General features: G+C 40.1%; 1 protein-coding gene across 1 annotated transcript; it reads right to left on the bottom strand.

Annotated features, from left to right (window-relative positions):
• Positions 1–870: 870 nt before the first annotated feature.
• LOC121439009 (melanoma-associated antigen B17-like) lies at positions 871–1,902 on the bottom strand. The gene has a single exon (XM_041639502.1). It carries the CDS (start codon positions 1,900–1,902, stop codon positions 871–873), a length of 1,032 nt encoding a protein of 343 aa, XP_041495436.1.
• Between the last annotated feature and the right edge of the window lie 10,574 nt (positions 1,903–12,476).

Raw genomic sequence — 12,476 nt, forward strand, 5'->3', positions numbered from 1 at the left:
CGTTGTTCACCAACTCACACTATCTCAACAGGTCCCCTTCTGACGGTCTGGCCTTGATCATCACTCCCCTAGCCTCATGCAACCAATCACGCAGTGTCCATTAAATTATAGAGTGTTGACAAAACTTAAATTTCCCCATGCTCTAAATTACCACAATCAGAAAATGGGTAGCTGTATCAATCAACAGTTTTCTATTCTTCCTAATCAATTCTTTTGCATGCCCTTCTTAGGGTTTTCTGTCTTCCTCCTTCTATATAGCTACTGGGAAATTCTAGTCCCTGTGGGCAGTAGACAGTTCTTTGTTGTCATCAACAATAATGTGATGGGGAGGAGATACCAAAGAGCTGATGCCCAATGAATGACTGGGGAAAATAATGAAATGACAAAGAGACTGGTTATGAGGTTTAAGTATCACAGTTTATTTTCTTAAAGATGTTTAATAAAGTAGTAAAACCAACTTTGGTTCCATTAAAATTACAAATAAAGGCAAACCCAATAGAGACATGGATGAAGTAGCCCCTTTACTTTGTTTCACCAATTGTTGCAAACCACATTCTGTGAAACTCTTTCCCATGCCATGTTTTCTTACACTTAGATGAACTCTGTGAAGAATTTCCAATGAATTTAAAACCCCAAAGATCTTACTATTAAACTTGACAAAGCACAATAAATGTGGCAGACATAATGTTAAGAAGCATTTATGAAACAAATTAATCTTCAGTTGCAAGAATACTAACAATGTAACAAAGAAAGATACTTCTACTTTTCCTATGCATATTCTTAGTGCTGTTCTTCCAACTTATAAACTACCCACTATTCAGAAGACTGGCTGTCCTTCACAGCACAGTAACAGCTATACTTAAGGGCCAGCTAAGTGTGGGAGGAACTGCTAGCTTGGGCATGGGAGGGAATGCTGGCATGATGGTAATGAGAAGCCTCATCTCTCCTGGCTGCTCTCTCAGCATGGTTACTCAGAGCCTCCTCATACTGTTGAGGGTAGAAGCCAGGCATGGCATTTCTTATCTTATTTAAAACATCCACGACTTTTGTCCTGGTGGCTTCATTGCGGGCCCTGGTACCCCACAGGAACTCATAGCATGGGGGATCACTACCAAGCACCCGGCGATACTCCACATAATTTTGCTCAACTAGTTCTATGGTGATGAACATACGGGGCTCCCCAAAGATTAAGTGCCTCCTCCCAGGATATAGCCCCTGCATTTGGAGGAATTCCCAGACCTCTTCCTCTGTGACACGGCTGCCTTTCATCATAATCATACCCAGGAGGGTCAGTGTGAGACCTGTCTTTGGTAACTCTTTCCTGCCACCGTGATTTGCCCTAAGTGGGATGGGTAACTTGCTAACAAGAACATAGGACTGAGAGTTATGTGGGTCAACCTTCAACTCCAGACCATAGACCACCTCCAGCTGATAGGTGGCTTTCTCCAGGATGGAGGGGAAATGCACCTTGTACTTCCTGCTGATCAGCTTCAGCATCTCTTCCTCCTTAGGTTGCTCATCCTTCTGGTACTTCTCCAGGAAGTAATGAAGTACCTTGCTGGCCTTCCTGGCAATAGGATCTCTGCATACAGACTGGATGGCTTCTGCTATAATGCAGACATTTGGACGCCTGGCATCAAAACCTGAAACAGAAACCTCAGCACCACCAACATCGGAAACTGATTGGGACACATCTAACTTAGGAGAGCCATGGGACAGGGCCTCCTGGGACTCTTGAGGAGTGCTGACATCAGGGGAGCTGGGGGCATCTCCCTGGCCAAGAGTAGGGGATGTTGCTTCCTCCTCTTCAGCCGGCTGAGCACCCTGGAGATTCTGCCTCTCTCCCCGAGTCTGCTGCCTTTTGGCTCTGGAGCGGCTCTTGCTCTTGTTGCCCCGAGGCATGATGCTCTGGGTAGGCAGGCAGGAGTTCTGGAAAGAATCTGGGACAGGAGGAGGTGAGAGAGAAAGACACTATGTAAACATTACTAGGTGGAAAGAAACTTCCCTTTAAGGAGGGTCCCCTCTGTTTCTTTTCTCATGGTACCTTTCTGGATTCAGACCTCTTTCTTATTCCCTTGTTGAATATTCTTCCCAAGAAATCTGTGGAGAGAATTGGAGTTTGTTAGATTACTGCTTGGCAACCGAAATTCTGACTTCCTAGGGTGAGCAAAGGGCTTCCTTTAGGGCCCCAATTTAATCCCCTTAAAACCTCATGTTCATTTATAACTATGTTTGGATCCCCATTTTACTCTGTTGGTCTGAAGTTAGTACTGCAATCTTCAACAGTAACACACAGAGGAAATTAAGGCAAGCCTTACTCAAGATGTCTGACACCACCCAGAGGATAGCAAATAAGGCCTGAACTTCTGCAAACCCCACCCACTGTCTCCTTCCTTGGAACAATTTCCCTGAAATCCCACCTCCTTGTTCTCCAAAGGACAAAGAAGGGTAGCATCTTTCCAGCTCGACCCTCCTATGCCATATAGAGGAACAATTCTTTATTCAGGCCCACACACAGCATGGAGACTCTAATTTTCACATCCCGACTTCCCTCTTTTTCCTGTAAACCCCACAACCTCTCATCTAGACTTTTACTCCTTGAGAAGAACGAGGACCATTAATGACAACAGACCCTAACTGCCATAGGCAGGAATACTGGGGAATAGTGCTGAGATCCGGCCTTTGCTCGGCCAGAGTGGGTTGTGAATTTAGGAATCTATAGTGGGCTGTCACAGTTTCAACTCATCACCCAAGCCATCACCTGGAAAGATTCTCACTTGAGTAACTGCTGCGCGCCTGTCATTTCAGAAAAAGGCCCAGTAGTACTGCCAGCAAAACACAGCAGGCGGCAAAACAGCAAAGCGGAAGTTAAGGCCTTCTATTTCTGCTCCCTGCCTCCACCCTCCGTCGCCCCCTATTGAGCTCCCATGGAAGTTAATGCAGTTTTTACGGGAGGAGAAATCCCATAGAAAACACAAACATATTTTTGTTGAGTTTGAGTGAAACTGGGTTTTTACGCTTATGATGTGGGCCAATGGGTCTCAGAAAATAGAATTCCCATCAGAGTCCTGAATAAGAAGATACAGTGATTCCTAGTCCAACACATGTGCTGTGACCCCAATATAAAATATAGCTAACAGTTCAATCCATATGTTTGTGATTTTGGTTCGCGACTGCACTGTCCTTTCCTTTTCCGCTCCCCTCACCTCTTCTTATCTCTTTTCCTCATTCACCCTGCATTTCATTGTCTTCTTTATTAAGGTTTTCCAGCAGGTTCTCCCTGTGCCAGCTCAAATTGTTAATGGAACTTGTCGAGTCTCAAAGTTGCTTAGAAGTCACTATCTTCTTACCTCTGTGTTCCCAGTACAAGTATTACTTTATATCAGCATCTCTGGCATCACTCATTTTTTTCTTATGGATAACTGTGTCATTTTATATTGGGGCTTTGAAACCAAGTGTTTCTGTTTAATAGAAACTCCTATGGAGCCTAATGAGAACTTAATCTTACAAGTCACCTGCTTCTGCATCTCTGGAGGTGTGAATTAACATTAACTTTCTGATGTTTACTATAGTTGTTGAAAATTTTGTATTTCCAACAGATATAGATAAGGATATTTTTGCTTGTAACCTCATCAAAATTCTACACTTCCTCTTGTTCTTTACCATGACATAGTAGTAAACCTATTTTTTTTCATTTCTTTCCTTTTTTAAGTACACAGTTTCTTTCAGAATTGCCATTCTCACTCCAATGAGAGGAAGTCACAGTGCTGTAATGATTTGTTCCCCTAATGGATAAAGGTATCGACTGTTTTTCCTTCATTTATTGGCTGTTTATAGTTCTTCATTTGCAATGATAACAATTTTGTCAGTTTATTGAATATGCATTTTATATTTTGCTATGCATTTTCCAATTCGTTCTATATTAACTGCATTAAACTCAAATAAAACTGGTAAAGATTCTGTGCCAGTCTATGTACTTTTTCCTCTGGACGTTTGTTCTTTGGATATGCAACATTTTCATTTCCTGTGAGTTCCACTTGGCAATTTGTTGTAGTATGACCACAGCTTTTGAGTCCAAATATTTAGAAGTTTATTGTCTGTACATATATGTTCAATTATTTTCCATAAATTTCCCTCTAGAAATTTCAACTTTTAATTCCTATATTAATTTCTTGGATCCAGTTTGAGTTGTATTTCACGAAGTATGAGATATGGATATAGACTTTTCATTTTTATTTTTCTTAGTATTTATCTTTATGTGGATATCCAGATTTCCCAGCACTATTTTTAAAGTAGATTTTTTTAATTATTAATTTCTTTGCCTTTGGCATACAGGTTGAGAATCTGATGCAGAAATTCTTATTTAAATGATAGCTCTATATATACTTTTACTGCTACTCTTGCTTTTATTTATTCTTACCTCTTTTTATTCGCTCTTTTTGATGAATGTGAGTGTCCACTGTGGTGTTTCATTGAGTTGTCAATAGTAGAGTTTAGGTCAAATATCTAAGAATTTCAAACACTGTAGTGTATAATATAAATTATCCTTATTAGTGATATTTTGTACATATACATAATGAAATAGATCATGTTCCCTGCCACATTTCTCCGTTCCAATTCTCTCCATCTCTCTCCCAACAAATCTCCCTCCCAACTTCATGTTTTTTTCCTTTTAAACTTTTTTGATAAGTCATTAAATACAATTTTCATTGCTCTTATGTGGATAGGTGAGACCAACTAGCTGAACATGAGAAACACAGTGGCTACACTCTCAAAACTAATAATGCTCCTGCCTCTGCTAGCTGTCAACATCCAATATCTTCAAGGTAAGGGGTAGGGCCTGAAGAATACTTTCCAGACATATGATGGGACTTCTTCAGGCTTGATCCTGTGCAGATATTGTGCAAATAACCATAGCAGCTGTATGTTCATGAGTAAAATAACCATCTCATGTCCCTAAGATGGCACTTCGCAGCTGGGTGGTGGCAGTGGCGCACGCCTTTAATCCCAGCACTAGGGAGGCAGAGGCAGGCTGATCTTTGTGACTTCGAGGCCAGCCTGGTCTACAAGAGCTAGTTCCAGGACAGGCTCCGAAGCTACAAAGAAACCCTGTCTCGAAAAACTAAAACCAAACAAAACAAAACGGTACTTTTCATCACTTTTCCCCAGCATCATCCAGGATCATCCAGTACTTTGAATCTGTCTGACTCCTCTTTCATTATGTTTCCTTAACTTTGATGTGTGGTTAATTAAGCTGTCATATGCATGGATGAGCACTCTATCCTCAGCACTTAGTCTAGTTGTGTGTCTTTTCACTGACTACTGCTCACTGCAGCAGGAACCTTCTCTGAAGAATGTGGAAAGCAGCCTGGTGTATGGGCATAAGCAGAAATACTTAGAAGGCACTTTGAGAGCATGGCCATTTACAAAATAATAACAGTACGTTCTACCCTAGGCCTATGGCCTCCTCACCCATGAGTTTTTGGCCAAGATTCCATTACCAGGTACTAAATTCGCTTGTGTGGTAGAAGATTCTTTCTGTGTGAAGTTTATTTATTTTTATTTTTTATTTCTTTTTTATTACTTTATAAATAATACCAACCAAAATTCCCACTTCTTCCCCTCTTCCCACTTTCCTCCCACTCCACACACTCTCTCCCCTACCCCCCTCCAGTCCTAAGAGAGGGCAGGGAACCCTGCCCTGTGGGAAGTCCAAGAACCTACCCACTCCATTCAGGCCTAGGAAGGTATGCATCCTAATACACGAGGATCCCAAAAAGGCAGTACATGCAGTAAAGACAAATCCCAGAGCCATTATCATTGGCCCCTCAGTCTGCCCCAGTTGTCAACCACATTCAGGGGTAAAGTAATAATTTTCCTTAAAAGTTAAAATACTCAATAAAACTAAAATTAGATATGGGGTATTTGTGTATTATGGAAGTCATCACCAATGTTGTTTAAAATTGTTATTATTAATAAAATAATGAACAAGCTATTTATGTGCAGCCTTAGAATATCAAGCATATAAAAGGCTATTGCTTTTGATTGTTAAAAAAAAAAAGGAATTCCTTTTCCTTGTGTGGAGCAGGCCTCAAATTCACTCAGAAAGTGGTCATTTATGTCATTAGTCTTTCCAGTATTGTACCAGTAGGCATATCTTTCCTGTAGGGTGGTGTGGCAGCACACAGGGTCTACGCTTTGTTAGACTCAGCAGCCTATATAGCACCTTCTCCCAATATGAAGCTAGCAGAGAGATGTTTCTTGGTCAGTTGGAGAGAGATTCTCTATTTTTATTATTTTATTTTTGAGATTATAATATAATTATTTCATATCCCCCTTCCCTTTCCTTTCTACAACCCTCTTGTATTTTCCTCCTTGTTCTTTTTCAAATTATGGCCTTTTTTATGTCCTGAAACCAAAGTATGTGGTGGCTTCAACAATAGGTTTTTACCATTTAGTTATGGGAGTAATTAAGGACAACAGCAACAGCCTGTGTTCCTTTAGAGAACTCTGGAGCCTCACTGACAAACACATGTAATCACTATCGGAAAAATACTTTAGTTTTCAGATTATAGACATGTGTCCTCTCCATTATTAATGTGACTGGATATTTTTCACGTTAGCCATTTATTAAAACGTTAGCTTTTGATTTTATTTTCTCTACCAATATCTTGAAATCACTTCTAAATTAATGTGTAACATTTATTGTAGGGATAAGTCCCGCCCATGAGGGGGCGTGTTCGTCTCGGGCTAATGTTTGCCTATAAATTTGGCAAGCATGCTCCCAGCCATCGCTTCTGCTTTCCTGGTCTCTGCGGGAACGGTGGTTCTGTAAGTCTATTTCTCCATTAAAGCTGTATATATATTTTTACAATCTGTCTGCATTCGCTTACGTCGTTACATTTTGGCGTCCAACCTGGGCTATTTTGCCCCTGACTCAAGCGGGTAGCCTGCTAGCTAACACAGCACCCTGCCGGGTGCTGTTTTTTAGTTCGTGACTCGGCCCCAGTGCCAAGTCCGAGACACACTCTGCCACACAGGCCCATTCTGCCTGCCTTGGCCAAGTTTGCAGCGGAACCCCACTGCCTGAATTAGCAGAAGCTCAAGTACCTGCGGTTTTGCAACAAAAGTTGCCACAGCGTCAGATTTGGTCTGATACAAAGTGACTTGGCTGAGCAGTGGTGGTGCAAGCCTTTGATACCAGCACTTGGGAGGTAAAGGCAGGCAGATCTCTGTGAGTTTGAGGCCGGCCAGGCAGTGGTAGCGCACACCTTTAATCCAAGCACTTGGGAGGCAGAGACAGGCGGATCTCTGTGAGTTCAAGGCCAGACTGGTCTACAAGAGCTAGTTCTAGGACAGGCTCCAAAAACACAGAGACCACCACTGGCAGGAACTGATCATTGCAGGTAAAAAAATTTTCTTTTATAAATAAAATGTCTGAACACATTAGTATTCAAGAATTTAACAGTTTTTTTAATTGTACCATGTGGGAGATTTTACAAGAGGTGTCTATCACCCCACATCTATGGATCCTTCTGGGATTCGTAGTTTTCATTGGCACTAAATGGTTTGATAATAGAAATATGATAAAGTCTTTACAAGACGAATCCAGGATTCTTAAGGCAGAGATTGAACGCTTTAAAACAATTGAGAATGACAACAATCTTCTCAAGAATCAGTTTGAAGTTCTCCAGGCTGATGTTAAGGAGAAATTCATTACTATGGTAGAGGGAACAGCTGATCTGGATCATAAGCTTCAGTCCCTTTCTGTAGGAAATGAAACATTAACTGAGAGAATCAAAACTGCTGAATGTGACAATCGGATTTTGTCTAAAGCTTATGACAGATTGACGGAAAGATTGTCAATACAAGAAGGCACGGTTTGTGCCATAAAAATTATGTCCAAAGATGAGATGTTATCTCTAACGAACAAAAATCATACTTTAGAATCCTCAGTGAAGGCTTTGGAACATAATTCTTGACAGGAGATTCAGACATTGCAGAAGGCAATGTTGAATAGAATTTAAAGATTGAAGAATTTCTAAATTCTGATGAAGAAGAGCAAAGGGTAGAAAGGCAAATTTTAACTACATCTGTGGGTAAATCTCTCCAGGACAATTTCCACAAAGATCTACCTACAGCTCTACCTGCCTTTCCAGTAATAACAACAGAGAAGGTGATTGGTTCCAGAAACCCTAGGGTCATCAAGGAGGATACATGGGAGCCTGTCCGTATGAATGATCTCAAGGAAATAAAACAGGCTGTCATGACTTTTGGGATGCAAGCCTCTTTTGTTAAAGAGATGCTAAGATCTTGGGCCACGACAAGCAGAGGAACCACCTGGGACCGGCTCCAGCTGAGCTCTGCGGTATTTGAGAGTGGACTGCAATTGAAATGGAAATGCTTATTCAGGCAAGAGGCTAGACTTTTAGAACAGCAGGAAAAAGCAAAGGGAATTGACATTTCCCTAGATAAAATTCTAGGTGAAGGGCTCTTTTCCGACCCTCAGGAACAAGCTAATTTGGATGAAAACAGACTCTCCATGTGTACTACAGCAGCCGTAAGGGCTTGGGACAGGGTACAAGACCCAAGACAAAAAATGGAATCATTTGTCAGAGTTAAACAGGGTCAGAGAGAACCCTTTAGTGACTTTTTACAAAGATTAACTAAGGCTGTACAAATAGGGATATCTGACCCAGAAGCAAGACGTATAATGATTGAGTCTTTGGCTTATGAAAATGCAAATGTGGAATGCAAAAGGATTTTGGGGCCTTTAAAGCTCAGATCAGAGCCCTTGGAATAATGGGTCTTGCATACACTCAATTTTGATACATTTGATTATGGCACTGAAGCATGGGTAGAAGAAGCATTTTCCAATGGTAAAAGGAGACACCAGAATACCAAATGTTTTAATTGTGGCAAAATGGGTCATATGAAAAGGAATTGTAGACTTTTAGAATTGTAGATTTTTAGAAATAATAATAATAATAATAATAATGCATCTTTCAGAAATAATAATAATAATAATAATAATAATGCATCTTCTAGAAATAACAGAAATAGGACTCAGCCTTCAGGTTTATGTAGAAGATGTGGAAAAGGCAGACACTGGACGAATGAATGCAGGTCTACAAAGAGATAGACAAGGCAAACTGATACAGTCTGGAAACGTGAGAGGGGGGGCCTCACAGACCCCCATGGCAAACATGGTTCAGTCATTTCCAGTTTCTGCAGAGAACGTGCCTCGTCAAGACAATTAGGAAGCCCCATGCATACTGTTACAATCAATAATGATCAGAAAGATAAGTTACGTGTGTTTTGGCAAACATTTATAAATGATCAAAGACCTAAACTGAGAGTGTGTGTAAATGGCATTTTTATTACTGGCCTGCTGGACACAGGTGCTGATGTAAGTATCATTACCCCAGAATCTTGGCATCCGTGCTGGCCTCTTCGGAATGTAAATGTTTAGCTCCTGGGAATTGGAACCCTATCTCGAGTAAGGCAGAGTACAAGATGGGTTGGATGTATAGGGCCAGAGGGACAAATAGGAAAATTAAGGCCACATGTAGCCAATATCGCAATGAATTTATGGGGTCGTGACCTATTACAAAAATGGAATACCAAAATTAACATTCCTGCTACTTCTAGAGCCTATATTTCTGAGAATAATATTAAAAGATGTTACAAATGGAGAAAACTGGCCATTCGGGTTGTACAAGAACAAGCAATTGATGTCCCTTCAGAGATACCAACAGCCTTGCCTCTAAAATGGTTGACTGAGAAACCAATATGGACAAAGCAATGGCCTTTAGCTGAGGAAAAGTTACAGGCTTTAGAACAGCTGGTACAAGAACAATTAGATGCTGGACATATAGAAGAAGAATCTACCAGTCCTTAGAATTCTCCTGTATTTGTGGTTAAGAAAAAATCAGGTAAATGGAGAATGGTGACAGATCTCAGGGCCATCAACAAGGTTATTCAAGCTATGGGCCCTCTGCAATCTGGAATTACTTTGCCCTCTTTATTAACAAAAGGATGGCCTCTCCTAGTTATTGATTTTAAGGATTATTTTTCACTGTACCTTTGCAAAAAGAAGATAGAGAAAAATTTGCCTTCACAGTGCCTACTTATAACAATTCTCAACCTTCGAGGAGGTACCACTGGACCGTTCTACCCCAGGGTATATTAAATAGCCCCTCCCTGTGCCAATATTTTGTGAACCAACCATTGCAAATAATATGCAAGAAATTTCCCAAATCTATAGTATACCATTACATGGACGACATTTTGTTATCTGATTCAAACATGGATACCTTGGACAGACTGTTTGAAGAAATAGAGATACTTTTACCTAAATGGGGATTGCAAATCGCTCCTGAAAAGATTCAGAAGGGAGATTATGTTAATTATTTAGTTTATAAAATAGGTTTGCAAAAAATTAAGACACAAAAAGCACAAATTAGGAGAGATCGCCTACGGACTCTTAATGACTTCCAAAGACTGTTAGGAGACATTTCCAGTCTACGACCAGCTATTGGAATAACACCTGATCTAATAATTCATTTGAACAACACCTTGGGTGGTGATAAAGATTTAAACAGTCCCAGAGTATTAACAGCTGAAGCAAAAAAGGAACTGACGATGATTGAGGAAAAATTACAACAGGCACATGTGGACAGGGTGAATCCAGAGCTCGATTGTATTCTCGTCATACTACCATCAAAAATTTCTCCTACAGGAATTTTAATGCAGAGAGATGATATTATTTTGGAATGGATCTTTTTACCACATAAAACAAGTAAGAAACTGAAAACTTATGTGGAAAAAGTCTCTGAGTTAATTATAAAAGGCAAGCTGAGACTTTGTCAACTAGCAGGCATAGACCCAGCAGAAATTATAGTGCCTTTCACTGCTGATGAACTAAAGAAATTATGGGAAGATAATGAACCATGGCAAAATGCTTGTGCTAAATTTTTGGGAGACATTAATAACAACTATCCAAAAAGCAAGAGGCTTAACTTCATAAAGAGAACTTCTTGGATTCTTCCTCGAATCGTCCGTGATGCTCCAATAACTGGAGCCCGTACACTCTATACTGATGCCAATAAATCAGGGAAGGCAGGTTACAAATCAGAAGACTTGGGTAATGTGGAACAAAGTCCGTATAATTCTGTCCAGAAGGCAGAATTATATGCCATTCTTATGGTGCTAAGGGATTTTAAAGAACCTATTAATATAGTTACAGATTCACAATACGCAGAAAGAGTTATTTTACATATTGAAACTGCTGAATTCCTACCTGATGATACAGAACTAACCTCATTGTTTCTCCAGGTTCAAGATTTGATCAGGAACAGGCTTTGCCCTATGTACATAACACACATCCGATCCCATACGGGTCTGCCAGGTCCTCTAGCACAAGGTAATGCAGAAATTGATCAATTATTGATTGGTAGTATGCTACAAGCCTCTGAATTTCATATAAAACATCATGTTAATAGCAAAGGTTTGAAGAAAGAGTTTTCAATTACATGGCAACAAGCTAAGGAGATTGTAAAGAAATGCCCTACTTGCCCTTTCTATAACCAAACACCACTGCCTGCAGGGACTAATCCAAAGGGCACCCAAAGGAATGAAATCTGGCAGATGGATGTGTTCCACTTTGCAGAATTTGGCAAATTAAAATATGTTCATCACACCATTGACACTTATTCAGGCTTTCAGTGGGCAAATGCTTTAAGTTCAGAAAAATCTGATTCAGTAATCACTCATTTATTAGAAGTCATGGCTATCATGGGTCTACCTACACAAATAAAGACGGATAATGGTCCTGCTTATGTCCCTAGGAAAATGAAACGGTTTTTTGATTATTACAGTATCAAGCCTGTTACAGGTATACCATACAATCCTACAGGTCAAGCAGTCATAGAAAGATCAAATCGAACTATAAAAGATATGTTGAACAAACAGAAAGGGGTGGAAAACACCCCCAGAAATAGGTTACATAATGCTTTGTTAACCTTGAATTTTCTCAACGCTAATGAGAAGGGAACAACGGCTGCAGAAAGACATTGGATAATGGAAAAGTCTCCTGAATTAAATCAACCAGTTTATTTCAAGGATGTGCTGATCTCACAATGGAAGCCAGGGGATGTGTTACGTTGGGGAAGGGGTTTTGCTCTTATCTCCACAGGTGAGGAAAAATTGTGGATACCATGAAAATTAATAAAGGTTCAGTTTGAAGAAGAGAAGCCACTTGGAAAAGATAAATAACAATTCTTTCATAAGGATGGCGAGCATACTGATGGTAAGAAATACAGATAGGTTGGAGGCAGGGTTCTTTTCCTATCTCCACAGGAAAATACTCATCTTCAAAGAAATTGAGGGACCCTGAATATTTAATTACTGATGGATGGACACATTTTGTAAGTATTAATTCATATATATATATATATATATATATATATGTCTTT

This window comes from Microtus oregoni, unplaced genomic scaffold (assembly GCF_018167655.1).
Source record: "Microtus oregoni isolate MIOR12 unplaced genomic scaffold, Mior012 000059F_ref0000304, whole genome shotgun sequence".
Classification (NCBI taxonomy): domain Eukaryota; kingdom Metazoa; phylum Chordata; class Mammalia; order Rodentia; family Cricetidae; genus Microtus; species Microtus oregoni.